Raw genomic sequence first — 21,490 nt, 5'->3', positions numbered from 1 at the left:
GTCTCATTCCTCTGGTGAGTGTAGGTGAGGCCAAACTGGCAACAGAACTTTGAGCAAATTGCCCCTCCTTCAAAGTCAAGACAGCAGTCCCAGAAGGGCTATAAGAATGTTCCCATAGCATCTTGCTTTTGAAGTGATTTCACTGGATGCTTCAAGACATGCCATGTATATTTCATCAGGAATGCCACACATTTTTAGGAATATCTATCCAACAACTAAAATAACAAGACCCTACTCTGGATGGCTTCTTGGGGCTACACATAACTTTTCAGATTTCATAAACTGGAAGCATAAAAGTGATCAAATTTCACAGGACAAAACAAAGCATGGGAATGTAGTCTGGTACAACCACTATGGAAAGCAGTCTGGCGATTCCTCAAAAATTTAAAAATAGAGCTACCGTATGACCCAACAACCCCACTCCTGGGTATATACCTGAAAAACTAGAAATCATTTATACGCAACAATATATGCACCCCTATGTTCATTGCAGCATTATTCACCGGTGGCCAAGACTTGGAAACAGCCAAAGTGCCCTATGATAGAGGACTGGATAAAGAATATGTGGTACATATATACAATGGAGTACTGCACGGCCATAAGAAAGGATGAAATAGCATCATTTACAAAATGGATGAACCTTGAGAACATTATGCGAAGTGAAATAAGTCAGACAGAAAAAGCTAAGAACTATATGATTTCACTCATATGTGGAATATAAAACTGAAATTTATGAATACAAACAGCAGTGTGGTGGTTGCCACGGGGGGTGGGGTGGGGGGAGAAAGGGGTCCTAATTTGAAGTGACAGGAGAAGGTTTGACTTTGGGTGGTGGGTACATGGTCCTATATACAGATTTTGTAATGTAGTAATCCATACAGGAAACCTATATGTTCATGTTGACTAATGTCACCCCAATAAAATTTAATTGGAAAAAAAAAATGCTGACGAAGCCTGCCTGGGCAACCTGGTGACTTTCCTTTGTTTTCTAACTTTAGGATGATCCAATTCATGTCTAGAAGTGGCCCGGAAGGGGGGGGGGGGGGGGGGGGGGGGGGCGTGGAGTGAATGGAAATCAGGCCCTGTCAGGGAATGATAGTAGGCTGCCCCATGTATAAGAGGTGGTGGTGGAGGTGGTGACAGTACCTTCATATGCCCACTGTTCCACAAATGCAAAACTGGAATATGGAAAGGCCGGAAGTTCTTTTTTCTCTGAAAGCAGGATAAAATAGTTTTGCACTTGGTTTTGTTTTCCCCAAGGAAACTGCAGCTTAATGGCACACACAAAACCAAATCTCAGGAAATGTCGGATGGTCTGGTGCTGAATGGCTGACGAGTCAAATCCTGACTGTCTGGTTTAAGCAACCCATTTACAAGGGAGACACCAAAAATGGTGATGTGTTTGAAGCCACGAAGTCTTGGAAATTTGCTATAGTAGCCACAGAAAACTAAGACACTTCAGAATGAAAGCTATTTTCTCCTGGCATTTCTCAGGGGGCAAATCTGAGCACGTGGCTGGCTCTAGACCTTCCAGGAGCACTGCTGCAAAGTCAGTCCTTTACTTTCTTCATTTGTTCTGCATCACCCTGCTGGGCTAATTAATGCCCCATCGCTGGGTGTCCCATGCATAAGTAGATGTATGTTATGAATCAATCACTCTGACCTTTATTCCTTGCTTATGTTTTGTCATCCGTGGGCTGCTTAGCTTGACATATGAATTACTCTCCAGCTGCTTGGTGAGGGGGATGCACAGTTACCAGCCCCCAAATATTTTTGGCATATGCCAATTGCAATGTCAACACACTTTTTCTTTTCCACCCTGTCAACCTGGAATTGTTCCATTGGCGACTAATGAAATACCAATAGTAGGAAAGAATTGCCAAGGCATTGCTGTTGACAAAGGGGTGAACCTTTGTGGAAGATTAAAAATAGATGCCCTTTGGAAAGAAAGAACTGGGGAATTGAATCTTCTCTCTTCTTTAACTCTATTGTCTGAATCCAAAAATTAAAACTTCTTCAGATGTGAGTTTAAGAAAAGGAGGTTGTGGATTTTCAAGAATCCATTTGTGCTCTCTAGCAGGCAGCTTTTTGGTATGCTCCCCCACAGAAAACGTATAAAGAAACAATACAGCAACCTTTGTCGTAGCAATAAATGGTGCGTGTATCCTTCACACTGTGGACATGCTGTGCATAAAGAATGTGTTTAGAAGCAAACACCTTTGGGAGGTTTTTCAGCGTGCCCTCTCACCCCCTGGCTCTCAATCCTCCTCTTCTAGTGGCACCCAACTCTAAGCCTTGCATCCTTTGTTGTTGCTTTCAGTAGCTCTTCTCCCGGGCTTGCAAGACACTGCCCAAGAGTCTCCAAATTACCTTTTCCATAAATGTTCATTCCTTCCTTGCACCGATCTCAATCAGCATCAATGAGAAGAGCAATCTAATTAATGAGTCCACGCACGTAGATTGGGAAGTGATAACACCTGGATGTGTTGCCTTTCCCAGAGGACTTGTTTTCCTAATCTTTTTAAATAGAGACATAATCAACTTAGATAATGAAGGCTTACCATGAAAACTTAACTCTTCATGGCTGGAATTCAGTCAGTGTGCATGTACCCGGCGGGGAGGTGGTTTGGGTCACTGACAGCTTTCTTTGTGTCCCTCAAATCAAATCATTTGCACCACTAATCAAAATCCTGCCCCTGCTTCCACCCTCATAGATGAAATGGATTCCAGAGACATATTATACATCATAATTTTAGACAGTAACATCTATAGTGTGTCTCATAGTTCTCAAGAAGGAAAGATTATTTCACATGATCCTCACCATTAGGCCTCTATGGTCAAGAATCCCACCATCTATCTCCATGCTATACATCAAGGCGTAGACAAACTTTTTCAGTGAAGGGCCAGAGTGCAAATACTTTAGGCTTTGTGAGCCAAATGATCTCTGTTACAACTATTCAATTCTGCCACTGTAGCATGAAAGCAGCCAGAGGCAGGATGCAAACAAACAGGTACGGCTGTGTTCAACAAACTTCATTTGTAAAAAACAGGCAGTGGGCTCGATTTGCCAATCCCTGCTCTAGATGAAAAAAAAAACACGAAAACAACATAATTCAGAGAACTTGAGGAACCTACCCCAGAACACACACAAATAATATGTAAACCGACCAGGACCTGATCCCATTCTTTCTGATTCCAAACCTAGTGCTTGTTCACACACCGCACTGTGTTTGAGGTATGGTCTTTGGCACTTGGTCGAGTCATGACTTTGGATTAAATCACCCACACTTTCCACCCATCCCCTCTTTTCCCCACACACACTTGAGCAGCAGAAGCTGGGACTGGACTCCCATCATACCCTGCAATCATGGAAACAGAGTGAAGGTAACTGACTCATAGGACCAACCAAGCAATCTTGATGCTATTAGCTCTCCCTAAAGAGGCTTACCAGCCATAGACAGAATAATTAATGAGACTTGCACTGCAAATTTAGTCAGATTCACCTGTTCCTTCCAGACACACATTAGTAAGCCCTCCCTCCAGCAAAGAATTCAGACCAGGTGTCCTAGAGACATCCCCACCCAGCATCTTCCTTCTAGTTCACTAGCAGAACAGGACCACGCACCAGCGTCACGGTGGAGGCTTTGTAGGGGACAAAGCTCTGGGAAGCTGTGTTCCTGCGCTGAGCTAGAGCTATTCACTCCCAGCTGAGCATCAAGAGCACCTTCTCTATGGGCCCTGCCGGCTTCTCTTTTCCTCCCACTCCTGAGTGCCTTCCCAGGAAGGAGGAGCACTGTGGTGGGGCCACAGCTAAAGTGGATAGGGGCAGTGCCTTTGCCTCACTGCTCCCCTTTCCCCCCTCATCTTCCTGCTCCTCCTCCCATCTGTCCACTCAGGAACCTTCTGTGTTAGACTGAGGTCCTTCTGCCCACCTGCGATGGAAAACAGAGCCATGCAGGTGGGGACACCCCACCCCTCCAGTGCACAAATTTCATGCACCAGGCCTCTAGTCAAAGCATAATATGCTAATGATATGCTAAGGCCTCTTAACCACTCGCTATGGCGTGCACTGACCACCAGGCAGGCTCTCTTTGGCTATAGCTAGTAATATATGAATATATCAAGGTGGCTTAGCCTTGCTTTGCTTCTTTTCCACACTCACCTCTCAGGAGAACCTCATTGAGAGGATCATGTCATTTTGGCCAAGACAGCATTCAGGGGTACCTGGCATCTCTGGAAAATTGTCCTCTCAAGCATACCCCAGTCTAGCTATTCCTGCCTCCACATCTGGCATAGCACCTACCATCTTTTATTATCCTTTTCCTTAATATAATCCCCTAAATCCAACTCATGACATTCCCCACCATCCCAGAAATAAGAGCAAAATTGAAATCATGCTGAAGTGCACCCCCAAATAAGATGCACATGTGCCAGCAAACCTGGGAGCTGGGATTGGACCTGCTAAAGGCACTCTGATCAGTTGCCTCTGTGCTTCACTCCACTAAAAACATCTTTCAATCCCTCCCTAATTGCATTGACTTATCTCGGTATATCATGTATACAGAGCTTTAGTTGATAGATAGCAATTTGTTAATATCTTGTCACTGAGATGCAGTGATTGGAACTGTGGCCAGAGGCACGCAGCCATATCCTCTCTCCTCAATTGATCGTCTTCATTCTTGCAAGATGGGCAAACCTCTCTAAATGAGGGCAATCAATACGGTGCATTCAGCCATGAGTGTGGCTTAACTCCCTGTTCTTTGAAAAGTTAAGCCCTGTGATTTGCCTATAATTGGGCTTTCCAAAAAAGTCACCCTGCCTGCTCAAGGGGGAAATTAAGTAGCCAGACTCACTGACTGGTTGCTGCCTGTTCCCTCCCTTCACTCTCCCTCCCAGCAATTGACCTCCCTGGGTCATGTCCCCCCCATACCTTTCTCCTTTCTAGGTCCCTGTTTGCATCTTGATAACCAAGGCTATCAGTTGGTAGCAAAGCAGATGAACTAGATAGAACATCTGAGCTTAGGTGTGGTCTCCTTCCTCCATCATCTTTCACACCACCAGCAGCAATGGCTTTTTCTGGGTTCCTTGTTTAGTAAGCTGTGTTCAGCTCATCAGTTCAAACACTGGTATAACACACTGCGTTGGAGAGGCAAAGGCAAAAAGAGGTGGTTGTTCTGCCTTCAGGACACACATGGGAATGACTCCAGCTGGTTTCTCTTTACATGTTTACTTTGATTTGTCTGAAGCTAGCTAAGAGCAAGAAGAAAAGAGCAAGGGCACCCTGGCCTGCTTTGGAATAAGACATGCCTGGCTTGAGGTGGGGTGGAACAAGGGAAGGCATCACCCCATAGCCTTTCCACCAGCTTCAAAAATTGTAACATTGGCAATGATTATAGCAGCAATTGTAGGCATATATTGGGTATGTACTATGAGCCAGGTGTTAGGCATTATATGCATTATCTTGTTTGATGCTCACCAAAACCCTCATATGAAGTAGGAGCAGAGAAGAAACATGGAACAATAGTGAAGTATGCAGATGTGCAACCAGATTACTGGAGTGTTGTATGAGTTTGCTGGGACTGCCATAACCAAGTACCACAGGCCGGTGGCTTAAACAACAGAAATATTTGTCTCACAGTTCTGGAGTCTGGAAGACCAAGATCAAAGTATAGATGGGGTTGGTTCAGTCAGCCCTCAATATATGTTAGCCATTATTATGTCTCATCCCCACTTTACAGGTGAGCAGGTTAGGACTTTTAGGGGGATACAAGTCAACTTATAACACTGGTAAATAAAATAATTCTTAGTATCCTATATAATGAAAGCCTAATACGCTAAGTGTCCGGTCGTCTGGTAGCCCGTTCAACCAATCCTATCTAATAAAAGAGTAATATGCAAATTGACCATCACTCCAACACACAAGATGGCTGCCCCCATGTGGTCAAAGATGGCTGCCCCCATGTGGACACAAGATGGCCGCCACAAGATGGCCAGCAGAGGAGGGCAGTTGGGAGGGACCAGTCCTGCAAGGGAGGGCAGTTGGGGCAATCCAGCCTGCAGGGGAGGGCAGTTAGGGGTGACCAGGCTGGCAGAGGAGGGCAGTTAGGGGCAAACAGGCTGGCAGGGGAGCAGTTAGGCATCAATCGGGCTAGCAGGGGAGTGATTAGGGGGTGGTCAGGCTGGCAGGCAGAAGCGGTTAGGGGCAATCAGGAAGGCAGGCAGGCGAGCAGTTGGGAGCCAGCAGTCCTGGATTGTGAGAGGGATGTCTGACTGCCCGTTTAGGACCGATCCTACCGGGATCGGGCCTAAACGGGCAGTCAGACATCCCTTGAGGGGTCCCAGATTGGAGAAGATTGGAGAGGGTGCAGGCTGGGCTGAGGGACACCCCACCCCTCCAGTGCACGAATTTCATGCACCAGGCCTCTAGTCGAAGCATAATATGCTAATGATATGCTAAGGCCTCTTAACCACTTGCTATGGCGTGCACTGACCACCAGGGGGCAGATTCTCCGACCAGGAGGTTAGCTTGCTGCTGGGGTCCAGCTGATCAGGACTGAGCAAGACAGGCCAGACAGGCCCTGGAGCCCTCCCACGGTCCCTCCCAGGCTGGCCAACCTCCCATGTCCCTCCCCGGCCCTGATTGTGCACTAGTAGGGTCTTTCAGCCTGGCCTACACCCTCTAGCAATCTGGAACCCCTCAGGGGATGTCTGAGAGCTGGTTTCAGCCCGATCCCACAGGCCAGGCCAAGGGACCCCACTGGTGCACGAATTCGTGCCCCGAGCCTCTAGTAGAAAATAATAGTGTGACAATCAATTACATTGGGGATTCATAAACTTCAGTATTTTCAGCAACATGTAGTTTTGTGTTTTATGTTCCTTTTCTTGTGCTCACTTCAAGCCAAGTTCCCCACACCCTCTGAAACAGGTTTTCCTATTGTTCCCCTTTCTCGCCCCTCCCCTGCTCAGCACAGTTAATGCTAATTAGCAGCTTTTTAATCATCAGCCCAGGAAGAAAGCAATCTAGGACCTGCTCTTTAGAGAGTTACATCCACCGTTCAGCCCTCCGGATACTGGAAGGGTGACTGTGTCCCGTGCCTTAGGGAGAAGCAATGTGGCTTAGTGAAGAGTTCATAGCATTTAGAAGTGATCAACCTGGATGACTCCGCCATGCTTGCAACTGTTGGACAATGGCCTCAGAACCTCTGTTTGCTCAACACCACAGTTCTGTTGACAAGATTAAATGTTAATGTAACTTTTAAAATAGTATGCTAATGCCCAGAGATCGAACCTGCTTGTAGATGCACAGAAACATTTTTCGGACGACTGAAGAATTTTTTTTAATTTTTAAATATATTTCTTTATTGATTTCAGAGAGGAAGGGAGAGGGAGAGAGAGAGAGAGAGAGAGAGAGAGAGAGAGAGAGAGAGAGAGAGAGAGAGAGAGAGAAACATCAACGAGGAGAGAGAATCATTGATCGGCTGTCTCCTGCACACCCCCTACTGGGGATGGAGCCCGCAACCCAGGCATGTGCCCTTGGCCAGAATCAAACCTGGGACCCTTCAGTCCACAGGCTGACACTCTATCCACTGAGCCAAGCCGGCTAGGGCACGACTGAAGAATTTTTAATTGAGGAGAGGGATAGAGGGAGAAGGCATAGGGGAGTTGCTCAGGTAAAATTTGTGCTGTGCACATGTGTCAAATTCAGGTTTAAAATATCCATCTGTTCATTTTTAATAAAATAATACCCAGTAACAAAACACGCTTGCTTTCTTATATTTTTTATTTGTGTAAATATTTAGGTCTATGGACCAACTTAGGGAAGTATTCTAAAATGAAATACCAATGTTAGCTGTACATTATTTTTTGAGAAGGTAAGAAGCTATAATTAAGTCACATGCATGTCATTGGGACCATATCTAAGTGGTAATGAAATGTATCCTGTGTGAAAGGTTATAATTAAGAGGAGGAGGAAGAGAGAATAAAACCAGCCTTTTAGTTATAATGTGAGGAAGGAATGTAAACACTAGGAAATACTTCTCTGACATTTAGGGCTTTCTCACAAATAGAATTATAACACAGAAGTCTTCCCCAGAGGTCTTTAAAAGTAGTTTATAACCTCATCTTTCTGCTTCTGGCAATTTTACTTATGATAATAAAAAAAATTCAAATGACCAATAGGAGGGAAAATGTTGGGTAAATTATGATACTTTACTCTATGGAATATTTAGATAGCCATTAAAATTAAAATATGAGACCTATATAGCAGCATATTAAAATTCCTATGGTTAGATACTTAGTGAAGAAGATGCATAATTTTATCTTTAATGTGATTACTGTTATGTAAAAATTATATTTGAATGCAAATTCAGATTGGAAAAAAAAAACAGAAAAACAAAAGCAATTGATGGTATTACATGGTATTATTGTGGCAGAGGGAAAAGAATTGTTTTCCAGTTATTTAAGTGCAATAAGTAAAAATATGTCTTAAAGGTGTTCATCTCTCTTGAAATTGTAGCTGTGGTTTTCACTGAAGACATGAAGATAAAGTCCTCTGCAGTCTTCTGAGGCCTAATTTTTAGTAGCACGAGATGCATAATTTCAGACAACGCAGTCCTGCTTTGGTGCTCCTGAGTTGCAAGGAGGGTAGTATCCAGAGGGTCACATTCCAAAGCATCACTGGTCTCCATTAAAACCTAATTTATGAAATTGAAAATTAATCTTATGGAAATGGGTTTAAACAGTCTTATCATTAGCACATATTTGGTCTAATTGATTTGGGAGTGACATTGTAACAGCTTTCGCTGCTATTACATATTTAAAAAGATGAAATCTGATGTGTCCTCCTGTGTTTATGCTGCTGGGAAACAACTTGCAGATGAGAGTGTTCAAACATCCACATGGTAGGTAGTCTTGCTCAACAAAGATCCCTACAAAGGGAAACTGCTCAATGAAGTCATTCCTGACGAATCCAATGTAACCAGACTCCCTCAGGGCAGGCCAGTAACTGCTTCCATTAGTGAGGAGAGCAGATAAAGGCCAGGTTGTGGGACCAAAAGGGGAAGATGAGATGGCCAAATCCAGGCTCCTTCCTTCCCAAGTTAACGTGACACTCCAATTTGAATATAGGTTTTGCCCTTATCCTTGGTTTTTGCTTTCTGTGGTTTAAGTTACTGGTGGTCAACCTTGGTCAGAAAATATTAAATGGAAAATTCCAGAAAAAAAATTTCTATTTAAACTGTTTGCCTTTGTGAGTATATTGAATTCCCACGCTGTCCTGCTTCAACCAGCCCAGGATGTGAATCATCCCTTTGTCCAGCGTGTCCACACTATGTATGCTCTCCCTCACCCCCTCAGTCACTTACTAGCCTTCTTGATTATCAGATCGACTATGGAGGTATCGAAGTGCTTGTGTTCAGATAACCCCTATTTTACTTAATAATGGCCCCAAAGCACAAATGATGCTGGCAGTTCAGATATGCCCTTAAGTGTTTCTTTTAAGTAAAAAGGTGTGTGTGTGTGTGTGTGTGTGTATGTGTAGGAAAGAACAGTACTATCCGCAGTTTCAGTCATCCACTGGGGATCTTGGAATGTGGATAAAGGGGAACTATTGTATTTGCTTTCACAGTATTAAAAAGGTTTTATGAGAGGTGTGTCTGGTTCTTTCCAGGTTGAATATTACATTGACTTGGACATTTTAAATGTTCTACATTAATGCTTACACACAAGCACAGAGACACATATATAAACGTATGGATATATTCTGTGGCAGCTGTGAGAATATGCTGACAGGCCCCTGACGACAGAGAGAGTAATTGACCAGAGACCCCAGCAGCTGCACTCTGAAATCTATTATCGTGTTGGCAACAGGCCACACTGGCTGGGGCTGCTCCAACCAGTGACTGAGCTCGGCAGGAGTACTGAAGCAGGCCTACACCTGGGAGACACAGGGACCCTCTGACAGCCGACTTTGGATCCCCAACAGCTTTGCCAAACCTTCTTTAGACTATGGGGCAGTCAAGGACTCTTTTGCCCAACCTTGTACACTCTCTTCTTTATGGGGCCAGACTTGCAGCACAGTTTCTTGCATTTTCTCTCCTAATAAACTTCTTGCATGTTTAATCTTATCTTGGCATCTGCTTCATATAAACATATTTAGGGTGTCCCAAAAAATGTATACATACATTTTGAATAATTATAAAGGCATTGCTTATTAAAATACATTTCATTTTCAAAATTGAGTTATCAGCTGTTAAAGTGTGTATACATTTTTGGGACACCCTATATGTGTATATGTAATTAAATTTGAATCATCTGATGGGCACTAGTTGTGTCCAAATTTTGTCATTATAAAAATATCCATCTAGCCCCGCCAGCATGGCTCAGTGGTTAAGCGTTGACCTATGAACCAGGAAGTCATGGTTTGATTCCCAGTCTGGGCACATGTCTGGGTTGCAGGCTCCATCCCTAGTGTGGGGTGTGCAGGAGGCAGCCAATCAATGATTCTCTCTCATCATTGAGGTTTCTATCCCTCTATCCCTCTCCCTTCCTCTCTGAAATCAATTAAAAAATATTTTTTAAAAATATAACCATTTATCCCCCTTTTTTTCCCTAATGATACTGCTACTTCTTTGGGGGATTTTTATAGAAACTACACCCCAGTGAATGTCTCTTGCTGCAATACCTCCAGAGAACTCACAGAGCAAACACTAGATTTCAGAGTGCAGCAGCTGGGGTCCCTGGTCAATTACTCTTGCAACACCTACCACTTCTTTTCTATATGGATGGCATTTTGGATAGAATTGGGAGTTTTTCTGGCAAATGAGCCCCAGGCCTTCTGTGTGAGTGTGTAGATGGGGAAGTGAGGAGCTACTCCCCACAGCATTCTTCCACATTCCAGGGAAGCAGGAAGACAAAGGTTTGGGCCACATCTTCAATCTCTTCATTCTTCCCTGCCCACCACCACTCTTGACTTGGACTCTCTTGTCCCATATCAGAGTTCTTGATTGCAAGCAACAGGAATAGATTCTGTATCACTTAGGCAAAAGAGAATTTGTTGGAAAAGTTTGGGAGCTTACAACCTATGAGAGGCTGAAGGATCAATCCTGAGGGAGTCCCAGGGCTGGCCTGCAGGATTCAGGTCCTGGAAGAGAGATACCCACTGAGCACCTCTGTGGCAAGGAGAGCTTCAGTTTCTTTACAGCAGGCAGATGCCTCAAATTTCACTCCACAGAGAACCTAGTGGACTCGGTGATGGCTCAAAGTGAGTTTCCCTAAATAAGATTTAGGTGGAAAAAGTACTCTCAAGGAAGATTAGGTGGTAGGGCCATTAAGAGAAATAAAATTAAATTATATATATATATATATATATATATATATATATATACACATATATATATATATTTGTGTATGTGTATATATATATACATATATATACATATATGTATGTATATATATGTATATATATATATAAAATTATGTGTGTGTGTGTGTGTGTATATATATATATATATATATATATATATATATATATCCTACATAATAATAGACAAATATGCAAATTGACCGCACCTTCGCTACGCCCAAGCCACGCCCACCAGCCAATCAGGATGAGTATGCAAATTACCCAACCAAGATGGCGGCTAATTTGCATATCAAGACAGCGTAGAAAGAAGCCAAGAGCTGCAGAAGGGAGCAAAGCTGCAGAGAAGCAAGCAAGCGGGGCGGGGGGAGAAGGGAGGAGTGGAGGCGGGGCTGGGGGAGAAGGAAGGAGAGCAGACTGGCTGGCGGAGAAGGCGGGGCGGGGGAGAAGGGAGGAGCGCAGGCAGGGCGGGGTAGAGTGCAGCAGAAAACCCTATTGCAGGATTTTTCCTGCAACAGGAATGCTAGTATATATATATTTCCCCTAATATACTGGGGAAATTTGATAAAAGGAGAAATAAATCTCGGGCAGAAAAAAATATAATTTAAATAAATAATAAGTATCCAGCACACACTTTTTTATACATTTGCATAGTCTGTGAGTGTGTAGACGTTCAGAGACTGGCCACAGCTATTGGGTGATAGATATGTTTTTGCCCAAGTGAAAGAAAGTTTCCTGATTGAGACAGAGCCTAGCTGTTGCCAGGAGCCTGTTTGAACTAATTCAGCTCCTGAGCTTTATTTCCATCCAAGGGCTTGGGGTTCTAATGTTTTACTGTCCAAAACCGAAGTGTTGTCATTGCAAGAACAGCAGCACCATCCATCAATTTCTCTTCAAAGGTCCCTCGCTTACCTTCTAGAGCTTTGCTATGGACTTACTGGCTCTCCACACAGGTCTTTTGTTTCTTGTTTGTTTGTTTTGAGCTGATTCCCAAATGTGATAGCACAGTACTATCAACAAATGGAAAGGCTGAGAAGCCCTCCAGAAAAACGATCAATGAGGTTTCACTCTCTCCCTCCCTGAATCCATATCACTCTCCTTTCCTTCATAAAAGTATTCCTTTGCTTTGTTTTCTTTCTCTTAATGGCCCTACCACCTTATCTTCTTTGAGAGTACTTTTTCCATCTAATTCTTATTTAGGGAAACTCACTTTGAGCCATCACCAAGCCTGTTTGCTCACTGCAAGCAGAAGTAGATGCCCTTGGAAAATAATCAGAAAGTGAGAGTGTATATGAGATAAGCATAGCTTCGGATGGGGAAAAAAAAAACACTTCAGATACAAATGGAACTTGAATTCATGGAAATAAATTTCAAAAGAGGAATGTTTAGGTTGATAGTCAGGTAATGTGCCAGTATTGTCATTCCAGGTAAAGATGGCCTTGCAACAAGAAGGATTCCAACGGAAAAAGCGAGGGTATAGAGATATCAATGAGATCGATATCAACATGAATGATCCTCTTTTTACAAAGCAATGGTATCTGGTAAGTGTCTCTGTATTATTCCTAACGTTTCTCATTTTGAGACTTGGGATACAAAATGCATTTCCATTTCCTCATTATTCTTTGGGACATTGGCCAGCATCCGACTCCGTCAACTGCTCTATCCCCTCTGATCCGTATTGATTTTCTAGCACCGCCCAAGCATCTCATTCCCTAATCTGCTTTCTTCTGAACTGCTAAGTAGCCATGGACTCCTAGGGTCAAAGCAACTACCAAAAGCTGATCAGATTCTCCCAGACTCTGAAAAGTGCCCCAGTGTATGTATGAATGAAGATGCAAAAACATGTAAAGGTCAACTCAAAGGTCTGGGAAGAGTTATGTGGGGGTCTCAACCATCAGAGTAATAGTAGGACATGATGGAACAACAGACATAAGGCAAAGAATCAGGTGACTACACAAGAGACAAGCAAGAGACCTCGAAAACTAAAGTAGCAGAAGTAGCATCTATCAGTGTTTCCTCAAATAATGGCAGCAAATCAGTTCCATGGTACTTAATTGATGCAGGATTCAAGGCAGGGAAACCCATCTGTCTGGTAGTGAATATTTTCTGGCTCTCCAAGAGTCCATCCATTTGGATGGGTTGAGTTATGTTGAAAAGGTGCTCAAAGCCTCCAAACAAAACAAACTGCAGGGCATATTGAGAGGAAATGAGTGACTAATTTATCAATGTGAGTGAAGTTTTATTTAAGATTAAAAGATGTCGAGCAAAAGAGAAAATAAATTATGACCCATGGACGGCTACATTATAGGAATACACCACAAACCCTCCCTCTTGGGGCTTTAGACCTTGACTATGCCTTATGCTTTTGGGCATGGAATTCTAAAAATTCCATTTGGGTATCTAAATAAACTTATGTGTACAGTCAGCCCTTCATATCCACGGGTTCCACCTCCACAATTCAATCAACTAGGGGTTGAAAATACTTTAAAAATAATCCCAGAAATTTCCAATAGGCAAAACTTTAATTTGCCACATGTAGAGCATTATGCCGAATCCACACAAATGAAGTGTAGGCATATCCTACTGTAACCTATGTGCAAAACGTAAGTTATATGCAAATAGCAAACCATTTTATATAAGGGACTTGAGCATCCATGTATTTTGGTATCCACAGGGGTTCTGGAACCATCTCTTCCGATACAAAGGGATGACTATATCAGTCAGGATAGGCTATGTTTCTTGCAATAACAACCCTCAAATCACAGTGGCTTAATGAAATCAAAGTTTCTCACTCATGCTATGCCTCCAATGTTTCATAATCCATCAGGAACTCAGGCAAATTAAGCTCCATCTCCACTCCATCTTGATCCCTGCTTTCATGAGCACATGAGGGAAAGAAAGGGGCAAATTGCACAGTGGCTCTTAAAGCTTCCACATAGATGTGACAGATGACACATAAGCTCATATTCTATTGGCCAAAATCAGTCATTCTCACTTCCAAGGGAATGGAGAGGTATAATCTTAACAAATGCCTGGAAGGAGAAGAGTGGCCATTTTTATGAAGAGTGGCCATTTTTATGAAGAGACATTCACACAATGAATGTCTCTTACAGTGTTTTAGCAACACTGTAACGGCCAATTGGTCACTGTGAGTTTCTGCCAATACAAACTCTGATGTCACTATTTTTTTATGACTCATCTTTGAGAAAATCTGCACAGGACAAAGATGCATGAAAAGAGGGCAGTAAGCACATTTATTTGGGATTTTTTTTCCTTTGTTTTCCTTTATTTCATCTTTGGATTTTTTAAGGGGGAGAATATGCACTAAAGTTGAGCCAGCTATCTTTAATTAGCTCAACAAATATTTTTAAAGCAAGATTGGTGTGGTAGTATTGAAATCACAAAGGTAAATAGAACATCTCCCTCTTGCAAAGGATATTGTATGTAGTAAGGAAATCATAGTCACATAAGAATAATCCCAAACAATATGTGCTAAATTCAAAATGTGAAGTATAAATCAAGAACTACAAAAGCAAGCACTTAATTCTAAACTAAGGAGGGTTTCTGGAAATGGCAGCTCTATGGAGTTTAAAGATCACAATCTGGTCATAAAAGATGGGAGGATTGAAACTGCGTTTGCATACTTATAAAAAATATAAAGCATTAACAGTGTATATCAAAAAATTAAAGGAGGAGGCTAGTGGGAGGATGCCCAGAAGTACTGGTTCAGGGAAGATGCGGCCTTTGAGCTGGCCCTGGAATAGCAGATGGCTGCAGAGCATGTCAAGCAAACATTTACACAGGTGCTTTACTCCACCGAACTAATAAGATTCTCTGCTTGGAATTCCTGTACCAGATCAATACTGGACAAGCCGATGGCACTCCTGGCCTTGATTTGAATGTGGCAGAAGCCTGGGAGCTGGGCTACACAGGGAAAGGTGTTACCATTGGAATTATGGATGATGGTGAGTTTTTCAATGCCTTTACAGCATTTGTAAGCAAGGGTGTCTTTGCAGTGCTTCAGCATATAAGAGAGTCCTTCTTTTGGAGACAGAATAGCCAGATGTTGGGCCTGATAACCATCTATACTGTGGCCAAGCCTTCACCTTCCTTCAAATCCATCATCCTCAAATTTGAGGATACCCTTAACAAAAATTTGTTGAATTAATAAATTAAATAAACTAATGAAATCTGATCATCCTGCAACTTTAATTTCTTATTAAACCACTGCTTATACTTTACCTTAAAACATCTTCTAAACCTCTTTATATTTACCATCTATTTCTCTAGATCCACACTGTCCAATGTACTAGCCACTAGCCATATGTGGCTATTTACATTTAAACTTCAATTAATTAACGCTAAATAAAATTAAAAATTCAACTTCTAGCTGCATTTCAAGTTCTCAGTAGCTACATGGATCTAGCAGCTGCTGAAATTCAAGCCAAAAACTCCATTTTTATTGTCACAGAAATTTACGTATATTAGACCATGTGGCTCTAGGTCCATGAAATAGCTTTTTAGCAGCAGGATTGGGCTTTGGAGAATTTTTTTCTTTATTGTTACTTTCAGAATGAGCCTTTGTAAAGCAGACTTTGATAACATTTTATGATGCATGACTCCTAGAACATATTATCCTATCCCAAACACCTGCCAGACAAAGATTTAACAGAGCTTTATTTTCAATAGTTTTTTTATATGAAAGCCAACAGTTTGGGTGAATTGTTTTTCTAACTACACATGTCCTTGGCTCTGCCAAGATCCTGGAGCGTCTCTGCCCTGTAGTTATCTCATTGGGGATGTACTATCTGGGTCTTCATTAGCTGTCTGGGTCTCCCAGTAAAAGTGCCACTGTGCAGTTTTGGCCCAATTACATATAAAGACTATACAAAGATGAAACAACGGATGGAGCCTTTCCCTTCTGAAGATCCTCAAAGAACACTATGTTCTCTAAAGCAAGCCTTTGAAACAGAATTGATGGGAAAACAAGGGAAGCCAGAGTGATTAAAATTGCTGCTGTCTTTGTGTGGGCTCATTAAATAGCAACATAAAAACAATGCCTCCCTCTTTTCTGATGTGTTCAACATTTTGAAGTGGATGTAAAAGCTTTCTCTAGCAGCCGAGGGTTTTCACAAGAAGAAAGGAGCTCTGCACAAGAGTGTCTGTGCACCGTGTCTGGAGCTGAAACAGTCTCTTCTTTCCTAATGTTTTGGTTTAGAAACTAAAGTGGCTGACGCCAGCTCGCCCAGGAGAAAGATGCACCTAGGTTTGGGGAAAACCTACCTAGGATATATTGTAATGACCATACAGCATATCCACGGTGTACTCCCTGTTGGGTATTAGAGAAGCACCCTCAAAGTGGCACCACAGTGACAACAGACAGGCACACCGCTCTTATGAAACCTCCATCAGCCCTATGATGCCTGCTTCAGGACTCTTTAAATGTAACCCCCTCGCCTGAGTGTCCATCGTCCCTTCCAAAGATAGCAAAGATGACTCTTGCCTCTGCTCCATGTTTCCTGGCTTGCAAGGCCAAGTCCTTCAGAAAGTTTTGACAGAATTTGATTTATGTTGTTTCTTCTGCTCATCAGTGGCCTTTGGGATTCCAAAAAAAAGAAAGAAGCAAATTCTCTTCCTCCCAATTAAAACTCCTAACTTCCCCATTGTTTTGGTCACCTACTAACGCAGAACAAATCACCTCAAAGTTAAGTGGCTTTAAATAACCACCATATTGTTCTTTCTCACAGTTCTGTGGATTGCCCAGGCTCAGCTGGACAGTTCTGCTGCTGGCCTTTCTGGGGTATCTCATGCAGTTGGAGTCTGAAGACGGCTGGGACTGGATGCAACTGGAGGCTCCCTCCAGCTCCATACAGTCCCAGCTTCTACACTCCATGTGGTCTCGCCAGCAAGGTAGATGGATTTTTACAGATGGCTCAGGGTTCCCAAGAACAGGCATTCAGATGTTGGCTGGGCTGTGGTCATCGGAAGGCTTGACTGAGCTGAACCAAGATGGCTAATAGTTGATGCTGGCTGTTGCTGGGGCTCAGCAGTCAAACAGAGTGACTACACATGGGATTCTTCCATGGCAGCTTGCTTCCTGAAGGGTAAGCAAGTGTCCAAAGGAAACAGGTGGAAGATGCCTGGCCTTTTCTGACTTAGCCTTGAAAGTCATAGCTTCTATAACTTATTTGTAGAAGCAACCACAGCCCAGTCAGACTGAAGAAGAAAGAATAGACTTACCTCTAAATCAGGGAGGGGATGACCTTGTCATACTGTAGAATACCATATGGGATCAGTGATACTGAACCACCACCTTTGAAAATACAATTAATCCATTGAGGTCTACTCCTCAGCAGCATATAAGTCCATAGGGATGGTGCAAGGAGCTATCTTTCTTAGAACAATGAAAGGAACTGGGCTTAGGACCAGTAATACATCTCAACTGAACTATTACCATTCTAACTAGGAAGATGTACATGGAGCTCCTTGCTAATTCCCTGAAGTCTCTGGAGCTTCCTGGGAATTTGGACTATTGTGGATTAGACTTCAAACTAGTGGCAGATACTAATGGCTTATGAACAAAAATATAACCAAATATTTTTAATTTGTGCCCCATATTCATTATGATTGGCTGATGAGTAGGTGCCCCTGCAGAACATGAGCCATAGCTCAGGTTCAGTGTCCAAACTGTCTGTTTTTTCCAGGACCTACATAGGGTCTATCAGTCATTGCTGAAAATAAACAAATACATGAAAAATAAGATTGAATATGTTACTAATACAAGAAGTGAAAAAATAAGCTGATTTAGAAGATGTAGGAGAAACCAAGATGGCGGCATAGGTAAGCACCTAAACTGCTGCCTTTCACAACAATTTCAAAACAACAACTAAAAGACAGAACGGACATCATACAAAACCACAGGAAAGCTGGCTGAGTGGAAATTCTACAACTAGAAGGAAAGAGAAAAGCTCACAGATCAGAGGAACCGCAAAGCGCTGAGGTACGGAGACGTGCACGCAGAGAGGAAGGGCGGCCGAGTGCCTGGCTGGTGGGAGGGGAAAGGAAGTGCCCGACTGCACTGAACCCCAGTTCTGACTGCCCTGAACCCCAGCTCCATCTGAAACCCTGTGGACCCAGGCTCATACAGGTGGAGTCTGGACTGTAGAGAAAGGCACAGGGAGACTCGGAGACTCAGGGGAGCCGCAGCGGGCAGGGGTCTGGAGGCGCGCGCGCGCATGAGTGCGCACAGAGAGGTCTGACTGAGGAGGTTGCCACAGGCTTTCCATAGTGGAAGGAGTCGGAAGCTCCTGACTGCACTGAATCCCAATTCCGGGTGAGCCCCTGGGTGACCCACGCTCTTACAAGGGGAATCTGGACTGTCAGGTGGAAACTCAGGGGATCCATGGAAGGCAGAGGTCTGGAGGCACGTGTGCAAGGGCAGGGCTGATGGGAAGCCAAGACTGTCTGCTCAGCCCTGAGACTCCACCCCATCCAAGCTGAGCGCAAAGGCTTTTGCAATTTTGCAAGGCTGGTCCTATAAGGCTGTCTCCAATACAGAAGGTATCCCGGCGTAGACACAGCTGATACTCACAGCCAATTGGCCTGGAGGTCAATTCCTCCCAGTGATACCAACAACAATCAAGACTTAACTACAATAAGGCTGTACACACAGTCCACAAAGGGGAGCACCAATAGTGTCCACCTCAGGTAACTGGGGAGGCTGACCCACCAGGCCATATAGGAAACCTAGCACACAAGGCTACCCTACCAACTCAGGGAAGAAACGAAAATTCGGAGTCAAAGAAACAGACCACAAATGAAAGAAATGGAGGAGAACAAATGACTGGATATAGAATTCAAAACCACGGTTATAAGGTTTTTCAAGAATTTCCTAGAAAAGGCCGATAAATTTAACAAGACCCTCAAGGATATGAAAAAGGACCAACTAGAAATTAAACATACACTGACTGAAATAAAAAATATTATACAGAGACCCAACAGCAGACTAGAGGACCGCAAGAATCAAGTCAAAGATTTGAAATACAAAGAAGCAAAAAACACTCAACCAGAAAAGCAAAAAGAAAAAAGAATCCAAAAAGTTGAAGATAGTGTAAGAAGCCTCTGGGACAACTTCAAGCGTACCAACATCAGAATTATGGGGGTGTCAGAAGAAGAGAGAGAGCAAGATACTGAAAACCTATTTGAAGAAATCATGACAGAAAACTTCACCCACCTGGTGAAAGAAATAGACTTACAAGTCCAGGAAGCGCACAGAACCCCCAAAAAAAAGGAATCCAAAGAGGACCACACCAAGACACATCATAATTAAAATGCCAAGGGCAAAAGACAAAGAGAGAATATTAAAAGCAGCAAGAGAAAAACAGTTAATTACCTACAAGGGAGCACCCATACGATTGTCAGCTGATTTCTCAACAGAAACTATGCAGGCCAGAAGGGAGTGGCAAGAAATATTCAAAGTGATGAATAGCAAGAACCTACAACCAAGATTACTCTACCCAGCAAAAGTTATCATTCAGAATTGAAGGTCAGATAAAAGGCTTCACAGACAAGAAAAAGCTAAAGGAGTTCATCACCACCAAACCAGTATTATATGAAATGCTGAAAGGTATTCTTTAAGAAGAGGAAGAAGAAAAAAGTAAAGATAAAAATTATGAACAACAAATACATATCTATCAACAAGTGAACCTAAAAATCAAGTGAATTAAAAATCTGAGGAACAGAATAAACTGGTGAATATAATAGAATCAGGGGCAAAGAAAGGGAGTGGATTGATAATTATCAGGGGGAAAGGGGTGTGGGGGGGTGCGGGAAGAGACTGGACTAAAATCGTACACCTATGGATGAGGACAATGGGGGGGGCGGGTAAGGGCAGTGGGTGGGGTGGGAACTGGGTGGAGGGGAGCTATGGGGGAAAAAAGGAGAAACAATTGTAATAATCTGAACAATAAAGATTTATTAAATTTAAAAAAATAATAAAATTAGACACCAAGTCTCAAAAAAAAAAAAAAAAAGAAGATGTATTCAGCATATTCCCCTGAATATAAAACTTACAAAACTCTTAAAATACTATTTAATTACCAGGTTATCATTTTCTTGCTTCAGTTAATTTTTATTTCTCTGGATCATGTCTGTCATCCTTCACAATTCTATAAATAATATTTTCTTTCTCAGACTAAAGTCTGTATCTGTTCTAACTTAACACCTGGTCTTCCCCATAACCTAATTAAAGATGTTTTATTTAATTGGGCTAAATTTATCTTGTTTTAATTCTAATTTCCTTCTGGTCTCAGATTACCTCTTTGCTTCAATATTTTCCCTTCACAGAGAAGAGACTACTATTTCTCCAAAAATTCCCCTCCTAAACAACTTGCACTCTCAGAACATGGGGTCATGTTTTAAAAATTGACTCATTATTAGAAAAAAATGTTCTCTGTGTGTGCATCTGTGTGTTTGTCATTTTTCTTTTACCTTACCTGTATGTTATAACATTTTTGCCTAACAATGAGTTCACAAAATTTAACAAATTTTAGAAAATATATACAACAATTTAATTCCAACACAACATTCTAAAACCAAGTAGATTTTTTTAATGTTCTGTTCTTCAGCATTATCTACATACCTCTAGTGATATGGTTGATAATAGTACTAATGATGAGGATAGAAATATAATTTATCAAGTGTCTACTACAAGCTAAACTCTTTCGATGAATTGGCTCTAATCTTGAAAATTGCTTTGCAAGGTAAATAATATCCCCATTTTAAAGACAAAAAAAACTGAGGTTCCAGGAGATTATGTCACTTGGCCAAAGTCACATAAATATTAATTACAGTGTCTGAACCTGAAATGGTACTGGATCTGTTGGTCCCATGGCCCAGGCTCATCCCTAACACAACCTACACTAACCATCTCTAAATTAGAATCCTGCAAACTTTTAAGTGTTTGTCTTTAAGTCTTCTAACCCCTGTCTCTCTGCAGTCCTTGAGAGGAGGAGGAGGAGGAGGAGGAGGAGGAGGAGGAGGAGGAGGAGGAGGAGGAGGAGGAGGAGGAGGAGGAGGAGGAGGAGGATATTGGGCAGGAAGTGACCAGCTATACTCTCCCAAGATATAGAA

At 42.5% G+C, this 21,490-nt stretch overlaps 1 protein-coding gene across 2 annotated transcripts in view; it reads left to right on the top strand.

Annotated features, from left to right (window-relative positions):
- The window catches only part of PCSK2 (proprotein convertase subtilisin/kexin type 2), a 256,763-nt gene that overhangs the window by 121,094 nt on the left and 114,179 nt on the right, over positions 1–21,490 (top strand). For both annotated transcript variants that reach the window (XM_054723859.1, XM_008141110.3), the window contains 2 exons: positions 12,787–12,900; positions 15,216–15,324. In XM_054723859.1, the coding sequence (XP_054579834.1) occupies positions 12,787–12,900; positions 15,216–15,324 (223 nt within the window). The remainder of the gene's footprint in view (positions 1–12,786; positions 12,901–15,215; positions 15,325–21,490) is intronic.

The sequence above is a fragment of the Eptesicus fuscus genome, chromosome 12 (genome assembly GCF_027574615.1).
Source record: "Eptesicus fuscus isolate TK198812 chromosome 12, DD_ASM_mEF_20220401, whole genome shotgun sequence".
Taxonomy (NCBI): domain Eukaryota; kingdom Metazoa; phylum Chordata; class Mammalia; order Chiroptera; family Vespertilionidae; genus Eptesicus; species Eptesicus fuscus.
The sequence above is the reverse complement of the archived record's forward strand: the minus strand, read 5'-3'. Positions and strand labels throughout refer to the sequence as shown.